The sequence below is a fragment of the Sus scrofa genome, chromosome 13, assembly GCF_054392235.1.
Source record: "Sus scrofa isolate SSC_HxYL_T2T_F1_AM1 chromosome 13, Sscrofa_HxYL_maternal_Yorkshire_Landrace_v2.0, whole genome shotgun sequence".
In the NCBI taxonomy this organism is placed as follows: Eukaryota; Metazoa; Chordata; class Mammalia; order Artiodactyla; family Suidae; genus Sus; species Sus scrofa.
Window position 1 is genome coordinate 44,614,414 of NC_139395.1, and position 23,481 is coordinate 44,637,894.

The window sequence follows — 23,481 nt, forward strand, 5'->3', positions numbered from 1 at the left end:
GCAGATTAGGGCTAGTCTAGGACTGTGTCCCTGGAGCAAAGAGACCAGCAAGGCCAACTGGGGAGCCAGGACTTGGGAGGTGCATGGGGCAAAGATAGGGGTGAGTTCTCCAGCATCATTCCCTGGGCCTGAGGCCTTAGACTCGGGTCAAGGACCTGTAAGCACCTTGAATGAACGGCACTTTAGTAGCAGGGACCAGAACCTGTCCCTGGATAGACCTGCCCTGACTCTAGGCTGGACTTCATGCTGGTAGAACTAGTTTTTGTCCACAAGCTCCACCCAGGGCAGTATGACCCCTGCCCCTCTGTGCTGCAGGCCCCGCCCCTGGTGCTGGGCTGGGTCCCTCAGAGCTTCTCTTTCTGGGCCCTGGGTGCCCCAGGCCCCCCCACATCCCTGCGGTCTGCCGGGAGGAAGCGGCCCCCTTCCCCCACCATGACTCTGCGCTTCCTGCTCTGGGGGCCAGGGCGGGAGGGGACATTTCCCGTTCACACCAAAGTTTCCCTGGCTGGCGGCGCGGGCTCAGCTGCTCTCTCTCGCCCATGGAACCAGCTCTGGGGCCTGGGGTCCAGGTAACCAGCCAGGGTGGGCAGAGGTTCCTGGGGCATTCGGCCTGTACACGTGAGGGGGGGAATGTGTGTGCGTGAGTCTGCCTGGCCAAGGTTGGCTGCACACATGTCCTGGGATATACAGTTGAGGAAGATTTCCTGGAGGTGGTACCTGCTAATCTGGGAGAAGGTGGCAGGCGAGAGCCCCGCCCATGGCTTTGGGCCCAGGGTGGTTTGTGGATGGGAGACCTTTAGCACTAGCACCCTTGTGGGCTGCAGCCAGCTCTAGGCATGTATACCCTTAAGCCCCTCCCCTGCCCATGTCAGGCCTGCCTGGGTCCCCAAGGGTTCAGGAAGTGAGAGCAGAGCCTAGGAGGCTGAGAAAAGCAGATGCAGGGCCTGAGAGAGTGGTGAATGTGTAAGGCAGTCCTGATGCTGACCTTCCAACTTCCTGTCCTCTTCTTCCACCCATCCCTCCCTTGCTCCACCCCACTGCTCTGCCCCCAATCCCTGCCCACCCCATTCACTCGCCACATTCCCGTGTTCCTCCCCTGTCCACTGTGCCCCTCTGCCCCTGAACTCTTGCCTGCAGAAGGACCTGGGCTACCTGCAGCAGTGGCTGAAGGCCTTTGTGGGTACCTTCGAGAAGAGCATCTCGCTAAGCTCTCTGGAGCCACGCAGGTGAGGCTGGAGCTACATGAATGGCGGGATACTGATACTGAGTGGTCCTTGGTACCCAGTGACCGTGCCGCCCCACACCTCCCCACTGCAGGCCGGAGGAGGCAGGTGCAGAGGTGCCACTTCTACCGCTGGATGCACTGCATGTGCTGACTGAGCAGCTGGCCGAGCGGGATCTGGAGCAAGCCCTGCTGTTGCTCAAGCTCTTTGTCGTTCTCTGCAGGTAGGTCCCTGTTGTCTTCTCCTTGGTGGGAGATTGTGGAACTGTGGGCCAGAGTGGGGGCTGGCATGGTACGGGAACCTCTCCTGTCATTCACTTCCCAGGAACCCGGAGAATGTAGAGGCAGGCTGGGGCCGGGTGCTGGTGCCCCAGGTGCTGGCATTGCTGACCTGGTTGGTGGCTGAGGTGAGGTGGCCTCTGCCCTGGGGGTGGGGCAGCAGATGGTAGCCACAGCCCAGCTAACCCCCTCCACCCTCTCTGCATGCCTCTAGCTGAAAGGACCCCCACCACCGCAGGAGGCCCGTGGGTCTCAGCTGGAAAACGCGGCCCTGCATGCCCTGCTCCTCTTTGAGGGCCTCTTCGACCCCTACCAGACCTGGCGACGCCAGCAGAGCGGGTGAGTGGGCCCAGAGGAGGCTGGGGAGAGGACCGGGTGGCCCCCATGGCTGAGGTGCAGAGGTGGGAGGGAGCCAGTGTGCAGGTTGGTGAGAGGAGAATCACTCTGGAGGGATGGAGTGCTGGCCTCACCTTATCTCCACCCACCAGGGAAGTCATCAGCTCCAAGGAGAAGAGCAAATACAAGTTCCCTCCTGCTGCTTTGCCTTGTGAATTCAGCACCTTCTTCAGAGGTCAGGCCCCACCCCCAAACTTGAGCCCCTTCCTGCAGTTCCCCATCTCTTACACAAAACAGGACCTAATTACCTGTGGCTGCATGCAGGGCTGGGAGACCCTGTGAGTTTGAGGGGCCATCAAAGGCAAATGGGAGTTTAGGGGCAGGAAGAAGAAGAAGGACATGTCTGTGCAAAATGAGTCATTTCTTTTTTTTTTCTCTTTGTCTTTTTAGGACCGCCCCTTCAGCATATGGAGGTTCCCAGGCTGAGGGTCAAATCAGAGCTGTAGCTGCTGGCCTACATCACAGCCGCAGCAACTTGGTATCTGAGCCTTGCCTGCGACCTACACCACAGCTCATGGCAACGTCAGATCCTTAACCCACTGAGCGAGGCCAGGGATCGAACCTGCGCCCTCATGGATACTAGTTGGATTCATTTCTGCTGAGCTACGATGAGAACTCCAGTAATTTCTTTTCTGAGGAGGGGTTCGTTTCCATTCCCCCTTCTCTCCTATCTCCTGGGTCCTCCCAGTCATTTTTATGACACTCTGATCTGGACCATCTTAAAACTCCCTGGTTCTGGATCTCTTTGTCCTGTAACTCCACCCATTCACCTCTCTTCAAGACAGTGTCTACCCTGGGGGTCTCCCCTTCCTGGTCCCACACTCCCAGGGAAGCTGCTCCCTGCTCCCAGGACATCTCTGGCCACTTGTTCTCCTTGGGCACCTTCTGCTCCTGGGTCCCCTCTCTCATTGGAGGAAGACTGGCCAGGACTTCAGGTGGGTTCAGGGCAGAAAGCTACCTGGACAGGGGCAGGCCAAGTTTGGGAAGAAGGTGGTCTATTGGGCTGAAAAATATCTTAGTGTTTCTGGGGTGCCCTTTGGAGCTGCAGGCCTGGGTCTGGAGTGGGGGCAACAGTGGGATGCCCCTGGAAGCTCCCAGCCTCCATTCTTCCACGAGCACTCCCAGGAGCACACACTGGAGGAGTTCCCTTGTGGCGCAGTGAGTTAATTATCTGGCATTGTCATTACTGTGGTGCAGGTTAAGTCCCTGGACTGGGAACTTCCACATGCTGTGAGCATGACCAAAAATTAAAAACAAAAAACCAGGAGTTCCTGTCGTGGCTCAGTGGTTAATGAATCCGACTAGGAACCATGAGGTTGAGGGTTCAATCCCTGGCCTCACTCAGTGGGTAAAGGATCTGGCGTTGCTGTGGCTGTGGTGTAGGCCGGCTGCTGCAGCTACGATTCCGCCCGTAGCCTGGGAACCTCCATATGCTGCAGGTGCGGCCCTAGAAAAGACAAAAAAAAAAAAAAAAAAAAACCCAAAAAACAAACACACTGGATTAACAAAAACAAAAACAAACATACTGGATTTTGTTCTCACTACTGTAAATTCCTTAGTGATAGCCCAATACCCTTAAGATCAAATTCTATCCTCCCCACAGTCTCCCTTTCCGGCCCTACTCGCTCTCTGCTCTCCAGCCATGGTCCTGTCTTCTCATTCCTAGAATCCAACTAATTATCCCACCACTGGGTCTTTGTCCATACTGTTTGCACTCCCTTCATGGACCAACTGCATTATCAGGTCCCATCTCAAAAGCCCCTTCTCCCAGAAAGCCTCCCACCCCATCCCAGTGGAATCCAGGCAGCCCTACACCCACCCCCAACCCTCACACACTCATGTGACCCAGGGCTGGTCCTTTCTGCTCTCTGAGTTTCAGTTCATGTCCTGGCATCCTGTCCAGCTTTGCTGGAGCAGAGCCAAGTGGGCCTCCCAGATAGGATGCTGTGAAAGCCCCTAGAAGTCCCCAGTGGGGGTGGGGAGGATATGTGCGGGACATCTGTATAATAGATATGGTGGGGTCCCCAGAGCAGGTCATGAGAAGCTCCAACCATCACAGAGCAGAGGGACCAGGAGATTTGCATCTAAGAAACTAAAGCCTCATGGGTTGCCATGAAGAAGTGTGGGGGTCCCCACTTTTGGAGCTTTAAGATTCAGGGAACTGGCTGTGTTCTCTACAAGCTCCCCAAAGAAGGGCTGTGTCCTCTTCAGACACCCTTGCATAGACATTTTAGACCCCCAGCAGAACCCACAGAACTGTCTTCTCCCTCAGATTAGGCCTCCCAGCCCTGTTCCTTGGCCCAGCCCCACAGCCACACCCTAGGGCACCCGCTTCTTGTGTGGTGCCCTGGACCCACAGCCCTGCAAGCTTGGTAATATTGTTGCCTTCCCCACCCCCACCCCCATCCAGAGAGCCTGCAGGATGCAGATCGCTTGCCTCCTGTGCTGCTGCTGCGTCTCATCCACCTCTTTGGTGCTGTCCTTGCAGGAGGGAAGGTAGGCTGGAAGGAGCCTGTGGGCCAGAGGGGGGCCATCTCAGGGTCTCTGCTGGGTGAGCCCTTTACCCATTGCCCATCTCTGCCCACACCTGCAGGAGAACGGGCAGAAGGCTGTGAGTGCTGGCTCTGTGCAGGGCTTGCTGGGTGTGGTGCAGGCCTGGGGTCACAGGCCAGCCCAGGACCCCCGCCTAGTGCCGCTGGCGCTGAAGGCACTAGTGGGTGCGGTACATATCCTGCATGCCAGCCGCACACCCCCCCGGGGGCCAGAGCTCCGAGCCCTGCTTGAGGGCTACTTCCGCGTCCTTAATACCGACTGGCCAGCCGGGCCAAGCCCGGACCCTGAAGAGGCCCTCGTCACCCTGCGGGTCAGCATGCTTGGTGGGTATGGGCTCTCGGGCCCTTGGGTAGGTGGCACTAGCAAGGGAAGGTCCAAGTGATGATGGAAAGGCTGGCCTGGGCAGCACGGGATGAAGGTTTAAGGCTGACCAGAGGTGCTGCTGGGAGGGGCTTGGGCGGGGCTGACCCTTGACCCTCCACAGATGCCATTCCCATGATGCTGGCATGCGAGGACCGGCCAGTTCTGCAGGCCACCTTCCTCAGCAACAATTGCTTTGAACACCTTATTCGCCTCATCCAGAACAGCAAGGTGGGCAGGGCTCAGGCTGGGATGGAGGGCCTGGAACCCAGAGGCTGGGGGCACTTGTGTGGGTGCCGAGCTGGTGATGAGCAAACTTGGACTGGCTGGGGCTGGGGAATTGGGGCTGGTGGGATGGCCTACACTTCAGTGGGAGGACCTGGGACTCAGGATGGCTCTGGACCTCTGTACGGTGAAGGGCTGCTGCAGAAGGGTGGGAGTTGGCCTGGCTCTTGTTTCCCTTTTCCCCAGTCCCATATGTAGGGGCAGGGGGAAGGCTCAGCTGTTTTGGATGCAGTGCCTGTTTCTGCCCACTTATCTGCCCCCGCTCTGTCCCTTTGGGCAGGGCATGGGTGGCTTAACTCCCCTACTCCTCCCTAATGCCTTGTGGGGACCAGGGGGCATCCTTCCCTCCGGGGCAAGCCCAGGCACCTGCCCTAGGTCCTGCTCTAACCCCACCCTTCCCCCATCTCTCTCCTCTGCCTCCTCCACCTTGTGCCCTCCCCCTTCCCCACAGCTATACCTGCAGGCCCGGGCGCCCCCTGAGGGGGACAGTGACCTGGCTACCCGGTTACTGACCGAGCCCGATGTCCAGAAGGTACCACCCTGGGGCTGACCAGCTCAGGCACCCATGTCCCTGGGCACCCACCCCCTGGGGGCTTCTTCTTTGAGCCTTTCTGCGCTATGCAGGGGAAACAAGCAGATATATGTCAGGCCTGGTGTGGCTGAGTGATGGGGCTGGTTCCCCCATGCTGTCTCATCTTTTTTCCAAATCCCATCCTAGGGAATAGGGTAGGAGCGATCTAGATCCTGCCTTGTATTAATCTTGGGAGCTGGGATATGGTTATGCCAAGCTGGAAGGAACCTTCGAAACTCAAACACCCACCCCCATTGCACAAAAGGGGAAATAAGAGACCCAGATAGTCAGAGATTTGGCTGTGATCAGAGAGAAGATCCCCTCCCCCCACCATGGGGCCACTTCTTTCCCTGGGTCCTTGCACCTGCCCTAAGCAGATCACCGGGAGTTCCCCATCCCCTCATCCCTTCATGCCCTCATGACATGCTCCCTGCCTCACCTTTTGTATGGAGGCTGTAGGAGGCTACAGGGTATCAGGGGCTATGCATGAGGCACCCTCTTTCTGATGCCTCAACACCTGGGCCTCTACCTCCAGAGTCCCACCTTGGTTTTGTCTTTATGAGGCAGTCTATTGCATTTGGCTGTTTTCTGAGAACCTGCATTTCCCTTTATCTACAAAGCAGGCTAGGCTGGTGAGGCCCCTGGTTTTTATAGATGAGAAAACTGAGGCCTGGAGAGGGGGAAAAGATTGTCTGAGGTCACCTGGGGAGTCAGGCAGAGCTGAAACCAAGGTCCCCATGGGGCCAAAATAAAGCCTAGCACCTGCTGGCAAACTCTCCAAGCCTTCATACCCTTACCCCTTCAGTAGGGCAGGGTAAAGGAGCAGCATGTCTCTGACCACTGGGTTTGGCCAGGATGAGCCTTAGTATCCCCACCTGGATCTAGGGCAAAGGGGCAGGGTAGGACTGAAAGGTCTCGAAGGTTCTTCTGGTTCTAACATCCTGTGATTGATTGTTCCTAAATTTTCCCGACCCCCTGTCAATCATGGGTGATGGGGCACTTGTCAGCCTGCCTGCACGTGTGTGTCTAGATTGGGTGGGGATGGGTGGGGACTGAAGCGTATAAACCTACCTCTGGAGGGCAGAGGGCCTTGGCCAAGAGGGTTCATCTGTCCCAACCCTGCTTTTTTTCCTTGGCTTCTGTGTCTGAGTGGGTCTTGCCAAAGCTGCTGAGAGAGGGCTCTAGGGTCACAGCACTATGGGCCAGGAACAGAGAGCCTGGTACTCAAACAGGGTTGCCACACTCCCAAAGCCTTCAGCCAGCTCAGCTACCTGCCCTGGGGCACCTGTTCCTGTCCCTATACCCCTTTTACTGCAGGGTGCTGCCAGCCGTGATGTCCTGGCACCTGCCTCTCCTGACTGCTCCTCCCCACCCCAAGGTACTGGACCAGGACACAGATGCAATTGCAGTCCATGTAGTCAGAGTGCTGACCTGCATCATGAGCGGCTCCCCCTCAGCCAAGGTGAGGACGTTGCGGTAGGGGTGTGGGGTAGGAGTTAAAATGACCACACATCTCCAGAACTGCCTTGTTGGTGGCTGTTAGAGCAAGTAAGCTGGGAAGGTAACCATCCTGACCCCAGGGTTACAGCTCAGCCCACTGGTGGGTGTGGTCATTAGCCAGTCCTGGGAGCTGGCTGTCCTAGCTCAAGGCCGGAGAGCTTGTGGCAGACCACCATCTACAGCCCTCTGAGGTGGACCCATAGCCCCACATCCCTCCTAGGGGTCCCCACCTCTGCTTGCTCTGTGACCCAGAGGCAGAGCCAGACAAGGAAGCTGTGAAAGATGTTGCCTCCTCCAGGGTTCCTGTGGGGTGCAAGTTTGCCCTGGGGCCCACATACGCACTTACTCCTTTTCCACACATCCCCACACAGGAGGTGTTCAAGGAACGCATTGGCTACCCTCACCTGCACGAAGTTCTGCAGAGCCACGGTCCCCCCACCCATCGGCTGTTGCAAGAGCTACTCAACATGGTGAGGGCAGGGCCTTGGGATCAGGGTCCCGAGGGCAGCTAGGACCAAATCAGGGCTACCACAGAAGGTGAGCTCTCCACCTTGGGGAACTGTGTTGACTATGGCCAGTACATAGTGTGACCAGCAGCCTGACTGTATGTGTCAGTGTCACTGGGGTGAGGATGCTGAGCTGCAATGGGCTCAGAAGCTGCTGCATATCAGCGAGCCCCAGGATGATCCCAGGGATAGGCAGTTGGGTAGGCCGACCCAGACAGAAAGCCGAGGACCGTTGCTGAGAGTGACAGTTGCCCATGTACTTCTGGCTTTCCTGAGCTTCAGACACATGTGAGCTGGATAGGGTAGTACATGTTGCTTTCTCATGCTGCAGGCTGGAAAACTGAGATAGGAAGTCCCACTGTTGGTAGGGTAGCCTGTTCCATGCCAGTTGCCCAGGAACTATGACGTTCTTTCCACCCACAGGCCGTGGAGGGTGACCACAGCACATGTCCACCGCCACCAATCCGCAACGAGCAGCCAGTGCTGGTGCTGATGCGGTGGCTGCCAGCTCTGCCCACAGCTGAGCTGCGGCTCTTCCTAGCACAGCGCCTCTGGTGGCTCTGTGACAGCTGCCCTGCCAGTCGTGCCACATGTGTGCAGGCTGGTTTGGTGGGCTGTCTGTTGGAGACACTCAGCACAGGAGTAGCCCTGGGGACCCGCTGCCAGGAGCAATTGTTGGCGCTGCTGCAAGCATTGGGCCACGTGTCACTAAGGCCCTTGGAGCTGCGTCAGTTGCTTCGCCCCCCACCAGGGCTGGACTCAGGGTCGAGCGTTGCTGAGGCTGAGAATGCCCGACACGCAGGAGCCATCATCCGCGCACTATCAGGCATGGCCCGGGACCGGGGCCCTGCCCGAGCCCTACACTACTTTGACCTCACGCCCAGCATGGCGGGTATCATGGTACCCCCTGTGCAGCGATGGCCAGGCCCTGGCTTCACTTTCCATGCCTGGCTCTGTCTGCACCCCATGGCTGCAGCGCCAGTCCCGGCCCCCACCCCTACTCCCACCCGGCCACTCCAGCGAAAGCAGCTGTACAGGTGGGTGACTGCCAGGGACCAGGGCACAGTGCCAGGGTGAGCAGGAGAACCAGCAGGCCTAACTGCTTGGCCTGTCCCCAGCTTCTTCACCAGTAGTGGTTCAGGGTTTGAAGCCTTCTTCACAGCGGCCGGGACCCTGGTGGTGGCTGTGTGCACCCGGAAGGAGTACTTGACCATGAGCTTGCCTGAAGTGTCCTTTTTGGACTCTACCTGGGTGAGCCTTCCTCCTTATATGGCGTTGAGGGGGAGGGGGGGACGTGGAGGGGGCGTGGGTCCCAACCTATGGCCTGATGTTGTGGCTTCTATGCTAGCACTGTGTGGCCATTGTCCATGTGCCTGGGCGCCGGCCCTTCAGCCAGAACCTGGTTTATGTCTACAAAGATGGCCATCTGGTCAAGACAGCAACCCTTCGCTGCCCCTCCCTTAATGAGGTGTGCCAGGTGGGGTTTGGGGAGGTTTAGGTAGCTTGGGGGACTTGGACAAGGGTGGACTTGGAGCCCCTGTGTCTCCTTCCCCTCCCCCACCCCATCGCACCACCTCACAGCCCTCAGCCTCTGGAGTCTGTGCAGCCTTGGGGGTCACTGAGGAACTAGATACAGGTAGAACCCCAGGCTCTGCTGTGACCTGACCACTCTCCCAACCCTGACCCCACAGCCTTTCTCTTCCTGCTGTATCGGCTCTGCTGGGCACCGCACAACGACCACCACCACGGGGCTGCCTGCGCCATCAGTCCCTGCTGCCCTGGCTCACACGCACCCCTCCCTCACCCGCTCCCAGTCTGTCCCGGCCACCACAGGGCTTGGCTGGGGATCTGGGCTGGTGGCCCCCCTGCAGGAGGGCAGCATCAGCTCTACCCTTGCAGGCACACAGGACACTCGGTGGGGCAGCCCCACATCCCTGGAGGGCGAGCTAGGGGCTGTGGCCATCTTCCATGAAGCCCTGCAGGTGGAAGCCCTGCGGGTCCTCTGTAACCTGGGTATGCAACACCATCCCCCCTGCCCTGCCCCAGCCCTACCCCATTGCCCCAAGTCCCAGGCGATGGGGTCTTATAAAGTGCCCAGGCCAGAAACTAGGAGTCTGCTGGGGAGAAGGCATCCCTGAGGGTCTGTTCTCTGATCAGGCAGAGAAGAGGCAGACTCTGGATAGGGTTTCACTAGAAGCCCAGCCCGGTCTGAAGTCCTCTGCCCACCCCCCAGGGCCGAATGAGACAGCACCCTTCAAGCCTGAGGGTGAGCTGCATGAGCTTGCCACCAAGCTACTCCTCCATTATTCACCTCAGGTATGGGGAGTGGGGGCAGCGGCAGAGGGCACTTGGTTCAACCTCGCTACCTGGGTACCCCCTGGCTCCAACTCCTCCACTGACCCCTGCTGCCTTCTCATCCACTGTCCTAGGCCTGTAAGAACAACATTTGTCTGGACCTGTCCCCTGGCCACGGGCTGGATGGCCGCCTCACGGGCCACAGAGTGGAGACCTGGGATGTGAAGGTGTGTGTGTTCATGCGGGCAGCATGTGTAGGAATCATGAGCTTGGGCCTGTGTGTAAAGGGCGGGCTGGGGAGCAGCACTGTGCCCTGAGGTCCCAGGCTGGAGGGTCTGCTGCAGTGGAGAAGGGCAGGAAATGGCTGGGCATTGCCTTCTAATGATGGCCCCCCATCCCCAGGACGTGGTGAATTGTGTGGGAGGCATGGGCGCCCTGCTTCCCCTGCTGGAGCAAGTGGCTGCACAGCCCCAAGAGGCCGAGGCAGGTCCGGCAGAAACACATGACCTTGTGGGGCCTGAACTGACCTCTGGCCACAACTTCCAGGGCCTGCTTCTCCCACTAGGCAAGTCCTCAGGTAAGTATCCCTGGTGTCAAGTTGAGGGGAGAAGGTCTGCTGGCTGTTGTGAGGGGCTGGAGTGCTTGAGGTCTCTATGGCTACTGGCAGGCAGTTGATACACATCTGTCCCCTTCCTGGTAGCAGTAGAGGAGCGGATGGAGAGGAATGCAGTGGCTGCATTTCTGCTGATGCTGCGGAACTTCCTGCAGGGCCATGCTGTGAACCAGGAGAGCCTGGTGCAGTGCCAGGGGCCTGCCATCATCGGGGCCCTCCTGCGCAAGGTGGGGCCTGCTGGCGCAGCCAGGGTGGGGGCTGCTTGGTCTGACCACGGAACTGGTTGGAGGGACCAAGAAGGGGAACCTGATGCTATCAGTCAGGGAGGGCCTCCTGGGAGAGTTGGCATTTGAGCAGCGCCTTAAAAGGCTGGGCAGGTTTTGGCTGAGAGTGTCTGGGGGAAGCACCAGCACAGGCAGGGACAGGATACCTGCACAGCCGGCTGGGAACTTGTACTTTAGAGACAGCAGGGAGCCACTGAAAGGTCTTGGGCAGGCAGGATTTTGTGTCTGTCTGCCTGTGCAGGGCAGGGTGGAAGCGGGGAGGTCTGGGAGTGGGTGGGCAGGGCCTGACATCTCACCCCAGCTTCTCTCCACCCAGGTCCCCAGCTGGGCCATGGACATGAATGTGCTCATGTCTGCCCAGCTGCTGATGGAGCTGGTGGCAGCGGAGGGCAGTGGGCCCCTTTTATACTTGCTCTACCAGCATTTGCTCTTCAACTTTCACCTTTGGACCTCCAGTGACTTTGCTGTGCGCCTGGGTAGGTGTGGGGATTTGGATGTGGGGACATGGCCGGGCAGGGTGCTGGTGGAGGTTCTGAGAAGTTATAACCCTGCTCTGGGTGAACTGAGGGACTTATCTGCCCTGAAATGCCCAAGGGGAACATGACCCTCCCCAGGTGGGGTCTGGCAGAGTCATGGCCCTGTCCTAGAGGATAGAAAGGACTCAGCTCAGCCTGGTGACCATCAGCCATCTAGCTGATGCCCACCTAGGCCACATCCAGTACGTGTCCAGCATCGTGCGTGAGCATAGACAGAAGCTGCGGAAGAAGTATGGGGTCCAGTTCATCCTTGATGCCCTGCGTACCCACTACAGGTGAGCCTGGTAGAGGCAGATGGGTCCGCGGGAAGACACCGCAGCCTCTGGCCTGGGGACAGGGCTGTTCAAGCCCCCAGCTTACCTGCCCACTTTCCTTGTTCTCCCCTCTATGCTCCTCTGTTCGCTTGGGCCTGGGCACGTGTGCCTGCTGGGACCTGCCCAGCTTGCAGCGGGAGCGCCCCCTAGCGGCGGATGACTTGCGTACGGTGCAGACGTCACTCCTCGGCCTGGTGCGGGAATTCCTGGTGCGGAGCTCTTCCTCTGATGACCTGCAGGTGGTGCTGAACTTCCTGGCTGCTGGGGTTGATGATGGCCAGGTAGGCTGGAGGTTGGTGAGGGTGAGGCTTGGGTGAGGGGTAGTACGTGGACCACTATGTGCAGGCCCAGCTCAGTGTAAGACTTTGTATCCCCAGGTGGTGGGTGTGCTGGATCTGCTGCTGGCACTGCTACAGAGCCTGCCAGCCCAGGAATCTTTGGCCATCTTCCTGCTGGAGCCAGGGAACCTTGAGGTGCTGTTGGCACTGCTGGTGCGGCCAAGGTCCACACCCTCGCTGCCTGACCGGGTCTGCAAGGTATGCCCAGTTGACTCCCAACCCTGGCATCCCATTCACTGGGACCCTTGCCTGAGTCCAGGGAGGTGCAGTAGGCCTCAGACTGGCAGATGAAGCTGCCTTTGCAGGCTACTCTCAGAGCCACACATCTGCTTGGTGACTTACCCTTCTACAGTAACTCCTTCCCCACGATGACACCCCCACACAGATCCTGCGCAGACTGCAGCAGAATGAGCGCTTACCTGAGCGCAGCCGCCAGCGGCTCCGGCTGCGAGAGTGTGGTCTTCAGGGTCTCATTGCCTGCCTGCCGGAGGGGGCCGTTTCCCCCCAGCTCTGCCAGGGCCTCTACAAGCTGTTCCTGGGGGCAGGTACTACCTGGTTGGGGCCAAGTAGAGGGGCGACATAGATCTAGGAAATGGCAGGTGGGAGTACGGAAGGTGTTGGTTCAGGGGCCAAGACTGAGCCAACAGGGGATCACAGTTCCCCTCTGTGGTCAGCCACTCAGGCCCTTTCTGGCCATCTTCCCAGATTGCCTGAACCTCTCAGATCTCTTGGCTGTGGTGCAGCTGTCCCTCCAGGCTGACCTCAGCGTCCGCCTGGATGTTTGTCGTCAGGTGAGTGGGAGGTGAAAGCTTTGTCGGGGGGTGGTGTCTACCCTGAGGACTTCACTTTGCCTGTGACCAGGGATCTCTGGAGGCCTCTCCTTCAAAGGCCCCAGGAGGAGGGAGTGGGGCAGGCTATCGGATGAGTCCCTCACTTGCTATGCCCTGGCCCGGCAGCTTTTTCACCTCATCTATGGACAGCCAGACATAGTGCGGTTGCTGGCCCGACAGGCTGGCTGGCAGGATGTGCTGACCCGGCTGTTTGTCGTGGAAGCTGTCACAGCCGGGAGTCCCCTGCCCTTTTCCCCCGAGCCACCCACCTCCCCGGAGCCAGCCTTACACAAGCCACCCACTGAGTCACCTGAATCTTCGGACGTCTTCCTACCCTCAGAGGCTCCCTCCCCCGACCCGGACAGCTTTTACCATGCTCTCTCCCCATTCTGCACACCCCTTGAGCTGGGCCTGGAACGGTCCAGTGTGAGCTCAGGTAACACTGCTGGCGGTGGCAGCGGCAGCGGAACCCTCACTCCAGCCAGCCAGCCTGGCACACCTTCCCCACTGGATGGGCCCCGGCCCTTTCCTCCTTCCCGTGGCCGCCACAGCTCCAGTCTCTCCAATGTGCTGGAGGATGGCAGCCTGCCAGAGCCCACCATCAGTGGAGATGACACGTCTAATACCAGTAACCCTCAGGTGAGGCAAGCCCACCCTCTACCATTGCATGGCACCAAGGGAGGGCACCTCTGGGACGTGAGGCAGGCAGTGTATCATTTCCAAAGGTGTGGTCCTGTTTGACCTCAGGGCTACAGCTGCCATTTGGGCCCGGTGCTGCCCCCTCATGGATTTCCTCTACAGAATGTTCCTGAGGTGTGTGGGGTGTTTCAGAGCAGAGCAAGTCATGCCAAGACAGAGTTGGGGGCACTAGCCAGTCTTCAAAAGGCCCTTAAGAAAGCCTGGGGGGGTCCCCTGGTGGCCTAGTAGTTAAGGATTCAGTATTGTCATCGCTGTGGCGTGAGTTGTATCCTTGGCCTGGGGAACTTCACATGCTGCAGGTGTGACCCAAAAAAAAACAAAAAAACAAAAAAAAAAAAAAACAAAAAAAACTTACTTTGGAGTTCCTATTGTGGCTTAACGGGTTAAAAACCCAACATAGGATCCATGAGGACACAGATTCAATCTCTGGCCTAGCTCAGTGGGTTAAGGATCGGCATTGCCGTGAGGTGCAGCTTGGATCCCACAGCTGTAGGCCGGCAGCTGTAGCTCTGATTTGATCTCTAGTCCAGGAACTTCCATATGCCACAGTGTGGCCTCTAAAAGGGGTTGGGGGCGGGGAGCCTGTGGAGCAAGGACCTCACAGACCTGCAGATAGCAATGCTCTAAGGGTCTTGGCTTGTGCTTCTGGATCTGGGGGCAGGCCTCTTGCTTATTCTATGGCATTCTTCCAGAGAATTCCAGGCCATTCCTTGAGGCCTGTGAGGACTATGGGGGTAACCAGGTGAAGTGCTTTGTCTCCTCTTTGGAGCCCTGGAACTACAGGGTCCTCCCTGGAACTCAGCCCACACCATTTTTCAGGGCCTCAGTGCTAGGCTGGCTTGGCTATTGGCCAAAGGCTCTGCTTCCTGCTGTCCCTACTAGTGGGTGGGCAGAGGTGCTGAACAGGGATGGTGGTGGGGCAGTGACTCCCCCCCTCCCCAGCCCACACCCACTCTGTCTGCAGCAAACCTGTGAAGAGGAGCTTTGCAACCTGCTCACCAACGTGCTATTCTCGGTGACATGGCGGGGCGTGGATGGCAGCGATGAGGCTGCCTGGCGGGAGCGTGGCCAGGTCTTCTCTGTGCTCACCCAGCTGGGGGCCTCAGCCACACTTGTGCGCCCACCAGACTACATCAAGCGCAGGTAAGAGGGGGTGACTATGGAAGAGGAGGGACCTCAGAGAAGCCTGGGGGCCAGGAAGGTGGTTGGGTAGACACCTGAGTCCCTCACCTCCCCACCCTCAGCCTCCTGGAGATGATGCTGGAGTCAGCCCTGACGGACATCAGAGAGGCCCCCCTTGGGGTGCTGGCCAGCCTCACCCAGCAAGCGCTTTGGCTGCTACGCCTGCTGCAGGACTTCTTATGCGCCGAGGGCCATGGTAACCAGGAGCTTTGGAGTGAGAAGGTACGACAGCTCAGAGAGACATGAGCATCAGGTTCCCAAGTGCCTGAGAGTGTCTGGACTGGGAGGTGGATGAGGACATGTGTGCAGTCATGGGTGCATCAGCTCCAGAAGCTGTGAGTGTAGGTTTTTCTGTATGTGCAAACCCTCCCTGGCCCCCAGCCCAAACCTCACTTTGCTTTCTCCCCATGGGCTCTTGGCCTCCTCTGGTGACGATTGCCTGGAATACATGGTATGTGGCAGCTCTTTGAAGGTGTGTGCAGCCTGCTTGATCGCCTGGGAGCCTGGCCGCACCTGGCCAATGGCACAGCAGATTTCCGAGAGATGGCACAGATTGGCCTGCGCCTCGTGCTTGGCTACATCCTGCTGGAGGATCCACAGGTGAGCACAGGGTATGTGTTGGGAGAGGGTGTGTGGCAGGTATAGGGAGCTTTGGGAGCAACTGATGACACTATTTCCCTTCTGTCTATAGCTGCACGCCCAGGCCTATGTGAAGTTGCATGCGCTGCTGCAGACCACAGTGCCCATGCGCCGGGAGGAGGCCTGCTATGTGCTCTCCAAGCTGGAAGCGGCACTGGCACGGGCACTCAGTACCCTACCCTCGGAAAACCCTGCCGGGGTTGAGGAGCCCCCAGCTGCAGCCACTGCTGCAGAGCGGTGCTCATGGCTGGTGCCGCTGGTGCGCACGCTGCTGGACCGAGCCTACGGGCCACTCGGGCTGCAGTGGGGGCTTCCTTCCCTGCCGCCCACGAACGGCAGCCCCACCTTCTTTGAGGACTTCCAGGCCTTTTGTGCCACCCCTGAATGGCGTCACTTCATTGACAAGCAGGTACCTCAAGCTGGGGCCATGGGCGGAGAAGTGCGGCTCAGAGCCACATCGAGCTCAGTCTCCTCTCTCTGTCCGGTCCTTCAGGTGCAGCCCACCATGTCGCAGTTTGAAATGGACACCTATGCTAAGAGCCACGACCTTATGTCAGGCTTCTGGAACGCCTGCTATGACATGCTCATGAGCAGTGGGCAGCGGCGCCAGCGGGAGCGGGCACACAGTCGTCGGGCCTTCCAGGTGTGTGGCCTGAGGTGGCGGATGGAGAGCTGTTCCACACGTGGGCCCAGAGAACAGTGACAAGACAGTGGAGAAACAGGGTTAGCACAGGAAGCAGCCAGCGGAACTCGCCCTTTCTCCCACCCTACCCACCCTGCAGGAGCTGGTGCTGGAATCTGCCCAGCGGCGGGCGCGCTTGGAGGGACTGCGCTACTCGGCGGCGTTGAAGCAGCAGGCAGCACAGCACTCGACCGCCCTGCTGCACTGGGGGGCTCTGTGGCGTCAGCTCTCCAGCCCCTGTGGGCCCTGGGCCCTGAGGTGGGCAGGGTTCAGGACGGAGTCCTGGTCAGTGGGATTTGGGAGGGAAGGGCCAGGAGGGTGCCTTTGGGGTAAAGCCTGGGAGGAAGCTGGAGGTCTGCAGACCTGTCCCCCACTTATGACCGTCACTGGGGACATATCTGTAGGGACCCGCCCACCCCCCACTGGAAGCTGTCCAGTGCCGAGACATATTCGCGCATGCGTCTGAAGCTGGTGCCCAACCATCACTTCAACCCTCACCTGGAAGCCAGTGCCCTACGGGACAACCTGGGTGAGATGATGTGCTGAGCTGGGTCCACTCAGTCTCATTTGCCCTGTCTTGTCTAGCTCTGGCTGAGCACCCTTGGGCCCATTGCAGGTGAGGCCCCCCTGACACCCACCGAGGAGGCCTCACTGCCTCTAGCAGTGACCAAAGAGGCCAAAGTCAGCACCCTACCCGAGGAGCTGCAGGAAGACCAGCTGGGTGAGGATGAACTGGCTGCGCTAGAGACTGCGTGAGTGGAGCTGGGAGAAAGCCACTGGGCCGCAGGCAGGGGTCCCGTGTGTGCTTGCTGGCAGTGGGATGACTTTGAGTCCATTTCCTCTCCTGCCATAAAGCTAAATGCCCCAGATAGATGGTCCAAAATCAGGTGGGGAGTTAGGTAGAGCTATAACAGGATGGGTAATTGCTCTTTCATGGCGAGGCACCCCAGAGCAGGACTGAGAGACAAACCTGACTAGGATGGGGGCCCATGGGAATGAGCAGGGGCCAAGTAAAGGGGAGCTGGGGATGGTGGTTGGTGTTCCGGCAGGACATTCAGAGGCCTGGATTCGTGGGCACGGACTGGGGCCGGTCTGGCCCTGGGCAACTCCACCCAATCCCCTGGGAGTCATGAGCAGTGTTCCTCATGACTCAGGGGCACTCTGAAAGTGTTGTCCGTGGGCTTGTTGGGAAAGGGGTCCCAGAGCCTAGTGCCTAAAGTGGGTGCTGACCCCCAGGTTGGAGGCAGCAGAACTGGACGAGCAGCATGAGAAGCTGGTGCTGTCAGCTGAATGCCAACTGGTCACAGTGGTGGCTGTGGTACCAGGCCTGCTAGAGGTCACCACACAGCATGTGTATTTCTATGATGGCAGTGCCGAGCGTGTTGAAACCGAGGAGGGTGAGTTCTGATGGAACAGGATGGAAGGATGGCAAGGATGGCTGGGGTCTTGTGGGGCCTGGGTGAGCGACTCCTGCACCCTCCGTCCATCCCCACAGGCATCGGCCATGACTTCCGGCGCCCACTGGCCCAGCTGCGTGAGGTCCACCTCCGGCGTTTCAACCTGCGCCGTTCAGCACTTGAGCTCTTCTTCATTGATCAGGCCAACTACTTCCTCAACTTCCCATGCAAGGTGGGCGGGCCTACAGCCTCCTCTCCTTACCAGGGCCCCAGGCCACAGCCTTGCCCCATCCCACCCCACACCCAGGTTCGGAACCAGGTGTACTCGTGGCTCCTGCGCCTGCGACCCCCTACCCAAGGCTACCTAAGCAGCCGCTCCCCCCAGGAGATGCTGCGCGCCTCAGGCCTTACCCAGGTGAGAGCCCTGGAGTGTGAGGATCACGTGAGGTCAGGGCCCTGCAGTTGGGAAGAGTGCTGGTAACCCAGCTGGCTCACCTGTTGCCCCTGCCCCCAGAAATGGGTACAGCGCGAGATCTCCAACTTTGAATACCTGATGCAACTCAACACCATCGCGGGGCGGACCTACAATGACTTGTCTCAGTACCCTGTGGTGAGGTCCTGCCCCCTACCTCCACCCCACCCCGCTGGTCTGCCAGCCCTGCTTCACCCAAGTGTGGGCGTGGATGGTGGGCCAAGCCCTGAACTTGGTCCCAGGCGGGTGCTTCCTGAGACCTGGTTTCTGTTCCCTGCTGTCCCCCCACACACGCAGCCCCACTCTCCTCCCCTCCTGGCATCTGTTTTCCCCGGAGGGACTCCTGACCCAGATAGTCCCTCCGGCTCCCCGGCAACCCCTCCACGTGGTGCACCCTCACCTGTGGGCTCTGCCCTTCTTCCTGAGGGTCAGGGTGGGCAGGTAGACCCTCAGGACTCTCATGTAGCTCCTACCCGGGTGGGCGGCCAGTTCCCCTGGGTCCTACAGGACTATGTGTCCCCAACATTGGACCTCAGCAACCCGGCCGTCTTCCGGGACCTGTCCAAGCCCATTGGTGTGGTGAACCCCAAGCATGCCCAGCTTGTGAGGGAGAAGTGAGTGTGGGTGAGGCGGGGCGAAGGGGTTGGGATGGACAAGGAGGGGGCTTCTGCTGACTCCCTCTAACTGTGGTTCCAGGTATGAGAGCTTCGAGGACCCAGCAGGCACCATTGACAAGTTCCACTACGGCACCCACTATTCCAATGCAGCAGGCGTGATGCACTACCTCATTCGCGTGGAACCTTTCACCTCCCTGCATGTCCAGCTGCAGAGTGGCCGGTGCGTCCCCATGGGGCAGGCAGATGGCATGGGGCAGGGTAGGGTAGAGGAGGGGAAGAGGCTGGTCCCTCCAGGCATCCTAGGCCTCAGGCTCCCTGCTTTCCTGCGGCCACACCTTTTCCCTCCCTGTCGCCCTTCTCCCCACCTCACTTTGGCTTGTGCCCCCGCCCCCACCCCAGCTTTGACTGCTCTGACCGGCAGTTCCACTCAGTGGCAGCAGCCTGGCAGGCCCGCTTGGAGAGCCCCGCCGATGTGAAGGAGCTCATCCCGGAGTTCTTCTACTTCCCTGACTTTCTGGAGAACCAGAACGGTAGGAGCTGGCATGGTGATGGAGAACACAAGCCGGGGTGGCCGGTGAAGATGGCACAGCGAGCCAACTGACCCAGTCTTTGTGCCAGGCTTTGATCTGGGCTGCCTCCAGCTGACCAATGAGAAGGTGGGCGATGTGGTGCTGCCCCCATGGGCCAGCTCTCCTGAGGACTTCATCCAGCAGCACCGCCGGGCTCTGGTGAGAGGAGCACACAGCAGATGGGCAGCCAGCGTTGGGGGGTGAGGGGGAGAGCCATTCTTGGACCAACTGCCCCCTCCCCACCCCTAGGAGTCAGAGTATGTGTCCGCCCACCTGCATGAGTGGATTGACCTGATCTTCGGCTACAAGCAGCGGGGGCCAGCTGCAGAAGAGGCCCTCAATGTCTTCTACTACTGCACTTATGAGGGTGAGCAATACCCCAGACTCAGGCGGGGGGCCAGGGCAAAGAGGAGGGCTGAATGCAGAGGACACAGAGGAAGTCCTGACTGGCCTGCCTGCTCAGGGGCCGTGGACCTGGACCAAGTAGCAGATGAGCGGGAACGGAAGGCTCTGGAGGGCATTATCAGCAACTTTGGGCAGACTCCCTGTCAGCTGCTAAAGGTAAGGCCGGCCTGGAAGATAGTGGTCAGGGATGCCCAGGCTACAGTGCCAACTGGCCACTTGCCCACAGGAGCCACATCCATCTCGGCTATCAGCTGAGGAAGCAGCCCAGCGCCTTGCACGTGTGGACACTAACTCACCTAGCATCTTCCAGCACCTGAACCAGCTCAAGGCCTTCTTTGCAGAGGTGAGAGGAAGCAGGGCCCTAACTTCCTACTTGGTAAAATGTGCCCCATTGTCCTTACCAAACTCTTGGGTCAGATGGAAAACCTAAGTCAAAGTCACTGGTAATAGGACATCGTAGAGGAGTTCTCCGGTGGCTCTGTGTGGCACAGTGAGTCAGGATCTGGCAGATGTCACTGCAGTGGCTTGGGTTGTTGCTGTGGTGTGGGTTCGATCCCTGGCTCAGGAACTTGCACATGCTGTGGGCATGGCCATAAAAAAAAAAAAAAAAGGACATCTTAGAAAAAGAGGTCACTGTCAGAGGAGATGGAAGTAGGGGCAGAGTGCCTTCTTTGCAGGTGTCAACTCATCTGACCATCCTTAGGGAGACCAGAAGGAGGGGATCTGGCCTAGGATACTCCCTCTCACCTTCCTGCCTGCATCCCAGAATGGCCAGGCCTGATGTGTCAAGGCTCTCTTTTCCTCCTGCTCACAGGCTCGGAAACATGGAGGAATGGGATGGGAGGACCAAGGTTGAAACCAAGCTTGAGACTCTGGGAGGATCTTCCTTGTCTGTCTGGTTTCTCACTCATTTTCTGAGATGCCCTGAAGGCCCACTGGTCTCTGCCTGTTCTTCAGAGGGACCTCTGCCTCTATGACGCCTAGCCTGTGACCCCAGGGGCTGAGGGCAGGGGACAGAGTGGTGCTCCAGGGAGCAAGTAGTTGTAGTGGGGACCCTAGCTGGCTGCTCAGGCACAACTAGCCCCACACTCCTCCCTGCAGGTCATCAGTGATGACGTGCCCCTAGTGCTGGCCATGGTTCCCCACCAGCAGCCTCACTCCTTCATCACCCAGGGCTCCCCAGACCTGTTGGTAAGTGTATTGGACCAGGTTCCACCTTGGCTCCACCACCTCTCTGACTCTGCCCCAAACTCACCTCTGCCTGTTCTTGTCCACAGGTGACCGTGAGTGCCAATGGGATGCTGGGTACCCACAACTGGTTGCCATATGACCGTAACATAAGCAACTACTTCAGCTTCAGCAAAGACCCCACCATTGGCAACCCCAAGTAGGACAGAGGGCTATGGACAGGGGTGGGCAGGAAAAACCTTGTGCCCAGAGTTGTCTGCCTACCCAAACAGAATGTGGGCCATCTGCAGGCTCTGGCCAAGGCTCTGAGGGCTTGGGTCTCCTGTGTTGCCTGCCCTCACTTGTGGTCCTCCTCACTGGGTCAGGATGCAGCGACTGCTGAGTGGCCCATGGGTACCTGGCAGTGGCGTGAGTGGGCAAGCTCTGGCAGTGGCCCCCGACGGAAGGCTGCTGTTCAGTGGTGGCCATTGGGATGGTAGCCTGCGAGTGACTGCACTACCCCGGGGCAAGCTATTGAACCAGCTCAGACGCCATCTAGGTATGGGCAGCCTTGGAGCTAGGGCTGTGCAGGTGGGGGTAGGGGTCCCAGGCTGGCCAGGGAGGGGTAACTACTCTGTTCTGCTGGTCCCCTCCCTTCTTTCCCTCTCTCCTCCCCATGTAGATGTAGTAACCTGCGTCGCACTGGACACCTGTGGCATCTACCTCATCTCAGGCTCCCGGGACACCACATGCATGGTGTGGCGGCTGCTGCAGCAGGTGTGCTGGGTGGCAGCCCTGTGGGGTCCCCATAGTTCATATCTGCAGCCCATCTGCCCCTCAGTGCCTGCTCTCTCCCCTTCCCTCTGCCACTGTGCAAGCCCGGGACTCCACAGCCTTTCAGCTCTCTGGCTTTAGACAAGACCTTCACTTTCCTGAGTTTCTGCCTTCTCACTCAGGGGTCAGAGTAGTGGGATACTCCAGTCCTGAGCCAGCCCTGCTGTTCCCCACAGGGTGGTCTCTCAGTGGGGCTGGCATCGAAGCCCGTGCAGGTCCTATATGGGCATGAGGCTGCAGTGAGCTGTGTGGCCATCAGCACTGAACTCGACATGGCAGTGTCTGGATCTGAGGTGTGTGTATGCTTGTGCTCAGGGGAGACTGAGTTTGCTGGGCACTGCCCTTGGAGCCCAGACACTCCTGCCTAGCACCCTAAGCTGCCTTCCCGCAGGATGGAACTGTGATCATCCACACTGTACGCCGCGGCCACTTTGTGGCCACACTGAGGCCCCCAGGAGCTACGTTGCCTGGACCCGTGGCTCACCTGGCACTGGGGTCTGAGGGCCAGATTGTGGTGCAGAGCTCAGCGCGGGAGCGTCTGGGGGCTCAGGTATGGGGAAGGGGCACCCAGCCAAGATAGGAGTAGTTGGGATTCTGTTCTTGCTAACACCTCCTTCCTCCAGGTCACCTACTCCTTGCACCTCTACTCTGTGAATGGGAGGTTGCGAGCTTCACTGACCTTGGGAGAGCAGCCCACAGCCCTCAAAGTGACGGAGGACTTTGTTCTGCTGGGCACAGCCCAGTGTGCCCTGCACATTCTCCACCTGAACAAGTGAGCCCCACTATTTATGGGTTCATGATCCTTCAGGGTGGTGGTCATTGGCAGAGGACACTAGGAGGTACCCCCGTGGATGCACACTCCCTTTATATGTTTGTGGGCACATTCTTCAAGGCCTGGCACCTGTCCTCCCATCCCCCAATGGGAGATCTTGCCCTGGGCCTCCCTTAGCCACACACTTGTGGGAGGTCCCTTTATGTATCCGGATTTTAATCGAGCCATCCTTCAAATGAGGACAGGGAGGTAGATGGGAGAATGAAGAGACATCTTTCTGCTAGATGCAAAGCTGCCTTGCAGTTGTGAGTTTGTGTATATACCCACCCTCCCTCCAGACTGCTGCCGGCCGTGCCTCCCCTGCCCATGAAGGTGCCCATCCGCAGTGTGGCTGTGACCAAGGAACGCAGCCATGTGCTCGTGGGCCTGGAGGACGGCAAGCTTATCGTGGTGGGCGCAGGGCAGCCCTCTGAGGTAAGGAGGAAGGCAGGGTCGGTCCTCGAACCGGTTGAGGAGAGACAGCCATGCCTGAGCCCGGCCTGCTCCTATTTTCACTAGGTGCGTAGCAGCCAGTTCGCGCGGAAGTTGTGGCGTTCCTCCAGGCGCATCTCCCAGGTGTCCTCCGGAGAGACCGAGTACAACCCTGGAGAGGCCCGTTGACAGCCTGACCTGCCCCACTGCTCAGCCCCGCCCCTAGTGGGCTGCGCTCCCGAAGACTCCGTCCGGGAGGGGGAAACTGAGGAGGAGGCGAATCCCAGTCCGCACTCGGGGTGGGCAGGGCCCCACCTCCGCCCAGCTCAGGGATTGGCAGGCGGTGTACTCCAGGAAGCCACGCCCCTCGCTGGCAGAGGGGCTGCCTGGAGTCCCAGTACTGGCCAGAGCGGCCGCACAGCACTTTTTGCACAATCTGGGGCAGGGAACCCAGGCTCCCAAGCCCAAACCCCCAAGCCCCCGTCCCGGCAGATCAAAGGGGCTGGGCTGTGGCCTTAATCCTAAGGGTGGCTCCCCCCCCACCCCGCCCCGCTCCCGCCCCCGCTCTCCCATCTCAGCAATAAACGTGAACTAGTTTTGTAGCTGTTCCGCCTCTGAGCATGCATGTGCACGCGCAGCCTGCCCTGGCCACCGTCTGGGGCTCACATGCTCCTGGTCTGAGCACCCACGGTG

General features: G+C 59.1%; 1 protein-coding gene across 50 annotated transcripts in view; it reads left to right on the forward strand.

Annotated features, from left to right (window-relative positions):
• Positions 1-23,390, forward strand: part of NBEAL2 (neurobeachin like 2) — a 30,711-nt gene extending 7,321 nt beyond the window's left edge. Inside the window, exons 2-55 of one of the 50 annotated variants that reach the window (XR_014822964.1) lie at positions 1,138-1,226; positions 1,318-1,446; positions 1,548-1,629; positions 1,716-1,840; positions 1,990-2,072; positions 2,683-2,832; positions 4,308-4,393; positions 4,491-4,773; positions 4,935-5,041; positions 5,547-5,627; positions 7,045-7,128; positions 7,538-7,636; positions 8,096-8,709; positions 8,791-8,923; positions 9,021-9,140; positions 9,364-9,685; positions 9,906-9,988; positions 10,102-10,194; positions 10,370-10,544; positions 10,668-10,807; positions 11,181-11,340; positions 11,573-11,675; positions 11,842-11,995; positions 12,092-12,250; positions 12,438-12,597; positions 12,758-12,843; positions 13,009-13,521; positions 14,546-14,724; positions 14,826-14,985; positions 15,226-15,363; positions 15,455-15,811; positions 15,896-16,045; positions 16,185-16,342; positions 16,489-16,613; positions 16,701-16,805; positions 17,321-17,481; positions 17,580-17,896; positions 17,996-18,091; positions 18,443-18,567; positions 18,650-18,790; positions 18,970-19,100; positions 19,189-19,298; positions 19,389-19,506; positions 19,603-19,700; positions 19,771-19,887; positions 20,646-20,735; positions 20,822-20,931; positions 21,098-21,270; positions 21,394-21,488; positions 21,722-21,838; positions 21,937-22,095; positions 22,169-22,317; positions 22,656-22,791; positions 22,876-23,390. Coding sequence is in view for 36 of the 50 variants with exons in the window: in XM_084988056.1 (XP_084844182.1) it covers positions 540-569; positions 1,138-1,226; positions 1,318-1,446; positions 1,548-1,629; positions 1,716-1,840; positions 1,990-2,072; positions 2,683-2,832; positions 4,308-4,393; positions 4,491-4,773; positions 4,935-5,041; positions 5,547-5,627; positions 7,045-7,128; positions 7,538-7,636; positions 8,096-8,709; positions 8,791-8,923; positions 9,021-9,140; positions 9,364-9,685; positions 9,906-9,988; positions 10,102-10,194; positions 10,370-10,544; positions 10,668-10,807; positions 11,181-11,340; positions 11,573-11,675; positions 11,842-11,995; positions 12,092-12,250; positions 12,438-12,597; positions 12,758-12,843; positions 13,009-13,521; positions 14,546-14,724; positions 14,826-14,985; positions 15,226-15,363; positions 15,455-15,811; positions 15,896-16,045; positions 16,185-16,342; positions 16,489-16,613; positions 16,701-16,836; positions 17,321-17,481; positions 17,580-17,896; positions 17,996-18,567; positions 18,650-18,790; positions 18,970-19,100; positions 19,189-19,298; positions 19,389-19,506; positions 19,603-19,700; positions 19,771-19,887; positions 20,646-20,735; positions 20,822-20,931; positions 21,098-21,270; positions 21,394-21,488; positions 21,722-21,838; positions 21,937-22,095; positions 22,169-22,317; positions 22,656-22,791; positions 22,876-22,977 (8,742 nt within the window). In the remaining 14 variants the exon portion in view is untranslated. Of the gene's footprint in view, positions 1-487; positions 570-1,137; positions 1,227-1,317; positions 1,447-1,547; positions 1,630-1,715; positions 1,841-1,989; positions 2,073-2,682; positions 2,833-4,307; positions 4,394-4,490; positions 4,774-4,934; positions 5,042-5,546; positions 5,628-6,983; positions 7,129-7,537; positions 7,637-8,095; positions 8,710-8,790; positions 8,924-9,020; positions 9,141-9,363; positions 9,686-9,905; positions 9,989-10,101; positions 10,195-10,369; positions 10,545-10,667; positions 10,808-11,180; positions 11,341-11,572; positions 11,676-11,841; positions 11,996-12,091; positions 12,251-12,437; positions 12,598-12,757; positions 12,844-13,008; positions 13,522-14,545; positions 14,725-14,825; positions 14,986-15,225; positions 15,364-15,454; positions 15,812-15,895; positions 16,046-16,184; positions 16,343-16,488; positions 16,614-16,669; positions 16,837-17,320; positions 17,482-17,579; positions 17,897-17,995; positions 18,568-18,649; positions 18,791-18,969; positions 19,101-19,188; positions 19,299-19,388; positions 19,507-19,602; positions 19,701-19,770; positions 19,888-20,645; positions 20,736-20,821; positions 20,932-21,097; positions 21,271-21,393; positions 21,489-21,721; positions 21,839-21,936; positions 22,096-22,168; positions 22,318-22,655; positions 22,792-22,875 lie in introns of those variants that run through there. The other 49 variants (XM_021068686.2, XM_084988056.1, XM_021068694.2 and 46 more) reach the window with 49 other exon arrangements.
• The last annotated feature ends 91 nt before the right edge of the window (positions 23,391-23,481 follow it).